At 41.4% G+C, this 2,500-nt stretch overlaps 1 protein-coding gene across 1 annotated transcript; it reads right to left on the bottom strand.

Annotated features, from left to right (window-relative positions):
* Window positions 1–568: 568 nt before the first annotated feature.
* Window positions 569–1,406, bottom strand: LOC119573846 (cuticle protein 7-like). Its single transcript, XM_037920949.1, has 3 exons — window positions 1,395–1,406; window positions 1,082–1,297; window positions 569–913 (listed from the first exon to the last, which is right to left on the bottom strand). Exons 1-3 carry the CDS (start codon window positions 1,404–1,406, stop codon window positions 569–571), a joined length of 573 nt encoding a protein of 190 aa, XP_037776877.1.
* Between the last annotated feature and the right edge of the window lie 1,094 nt (window positions 1,407–2,500).

The following is a 2,500-nucleotide window of genomic DNA, read 5'->3' as shown; positions in this document are numbered from 1 at the left end:
TATTTCCCTCGATACCTTCTTTCAGTTGGAATTCCTTCGTGTGGCAAGGTCGATCGCTTCGCAAACGCAGCTCTCCTCCATGGTTATCTCCACGTGCAGCTCAGAGAAGAGAATTCTTATCAGCTGTCACACAGATAAACAAAGAAGGGACTACAAAAAGAAGACGAAAAAGATCACGGTTCCACGCAATGCGACGAAGACATTGTTAGGACATCAGATATCCCTTATATGATAGCCTATACTGGTATTCTGGAAGGTAAATTACAATAACAAAACAACGCTTATTGCACAGTGCTCTGTGGAATAATAAAATCACCACTTTAAATTGTGGAAAACATCTAAATAATAGAAAGTTAAACGTAGGTGCGGAATACCTCAGAAGGCATACATCACCTCATTGCATTTTCTGGAAATGGTATGTCTTGTTTATAAGAGATTTTTGACTAAATAGAAGGTTGTTGCTTGAGTCAAGGGATCAGATTCACAGTTTCATTTTATTATACAAAAGTCTTTTAAATATTGACAATGTTCTTTGAACTTTTCGTACACAAAAAATACCCTATTTCACTTAGGCATGATAGGTGGGTAAAACTGGGGCATGATATGCTGGCTCAGGGGCGTGATATGCTGGTTCAGGGGCGTGGTATGCTGGTTCAGGTGCGTGGTAAGCCTTTGCAGGGGCGTGGTGAGGGACGGCTGCGTGGGCGTCGTAGTGGGCCGTCCCCTCGTACGAGACGGTGGGGTGGTAGCCAGTCTCGTCGGCGTAGTAAGTGACGGTCTGGACGCGGCCGTCAGGGAGGTGCACGAAGTACTTGCCCTCCGTCTTGTAGCCGTCGCGAGCCTCCGAGTGGCCGAAGTGGGTGCCGGCGTAGTCGTCGTTGACAGCGTACTCGAAGGCGTAGTGTGGAGGCGTCTAAAATGAGTGGACGTGGTGTTACGTGACATATGTCACGTGATGTTACGTGACATATGTCTTCATTTTGATAGAAGGTATCCTTTTCAAAAACCTTTCCTCTCATACTATAGATAATATGAAATCATGAATCCAAACAACTGTTAATGTGAAGGAAATAGAACTTACATCAGGATAAGAAGGAGCATATCCTTTTCCGTGATGTACAGGAGCAGCATGGACCACGGGGGTAGCATGGTGCACTGGGGTAGCATGGTGTACAGGGGTTACATGATGTAGAGGAGCTGCATGGTGATGTAGTGGGTGGTGCAGAGAACTCTTTACGTGGTGACTGATATCGCCTGAAACCAGGGCGACCACGCCTGCCACCAGCACCAAGCCTACCTGTTGGTAATAGAATAGCATCGAAAAATACAGTCAACATCTTTCCTAGTTCTTAAAACTTCAAATGTCGGAGAAGGCACCATCTCACAGTCACTACCTTATGCATCATGTTGAGGTTGAGAAGGTTGTGGCTGAGTTGGAAGTGCCTCCCTTTTTATATAGCTGCCGTGCCGCTTGCGTTGACCGCTGAAGGTCACTCTTGTTTTGTGTCCGCCTAAAGGGAACTTGTCAGCATGCTCTTTGGCCTTACCTGCAAGTCAATCAAATATTAACTACGTTGGAAGTCCAACTTCATCTTGTAGATGAAAGTTAACTTTCAAATTATGATGTTCATCAAATGCAGTTTGGAAATCCGGACTAAAGAGCAGGGAATTCGATGGTATTTCACTTGACACCTTCTTTCAGTTGGAATTCCTTCGTGTGTCAAGGTCGATCGCTTCGCAAACGCAGCTCTCCTTCATAATCATCTCCACCGTGCAGCTCACAGAAGAGAAGTCTTACCAGCTGTGACACCGATAAACAAAGAAGGGACTACAAAAAAGAAGACGAAAATGATCACGGTTCCATGTAGTACGACGAAGACATTGTTAGGACATCAGAGATATCCCTTATATGATAGTCTATATTGGTCTTTAATCTGGAAGGAAGTAAATTACAATGGCGAGACTACGTGTATTGCACAGTGCTCTGTGGAATAATAAAATCACCACTTTAAATTGTGGAAAACATCCAATCCTCATACGTTATGCATTACACAACGCATAAATATTTATAAAAGCTCTTTTCTAATCGAACAAAATAGTTCTTTTTTATGCAAATTTTCCATGCTAGTTGACAAAATGTTTTCTTGTTGATTCCTTTCTTTTTTACATTAGAAGAAATAAGAAAGATATTCAGAGATGAACACTAGGGTGCAGCTTTTCAGGTACGTCTGACTGATGGTCCTTTTAATTCAATAAGTTCAGTCAGACTGGAGAAGTTTCAACCTTTTTTCTGTAATATTTTTTTCAGAGGGCGTAAATTGATAGGTAATCATTTCAAATTAAATTTGTGTGATAGATAGATAGACAAACAGACATAACTATAGATTGACAGAAAGCTTACATAAGATTGCATATACATATGCTAGTATATATATATATATATATATATATATATATATATATATATATATATATATATAGACAGAGAGAGGGAGAGAGA

This window comes from Penaeus monodon, chromosome 6 (assembly GCF_015228065.2).
Source record: "Penaeus monodon isolate SGIC_2016 chromosome 6, NSTDA_Pmon_1, whole genome shotgun sequence".
In the NCBI taxonomy this organism is placed as follows: Eukaryota; Metazoa; Arthropoda; class Malacostraca; order Decapoda; family Penaeidae; genus Penaeus; species Penaeus monodon.
Note: the sequence above shows the minus strand (reverse complement) of the source record. Positions and strands in the feature narration are given on the sequence as shown.

Coding starts and splice junctions, on each gene's coding strand:
- LOC119573846 (XM_037920949.1), bottom strand. Junction 914..1,081: donor ATGCTCCTTCTTATCCTGAT/GTAAGTTCTATT, acceptor CACTCATTTTAG/ACGCCTCCACACTACGCCTT.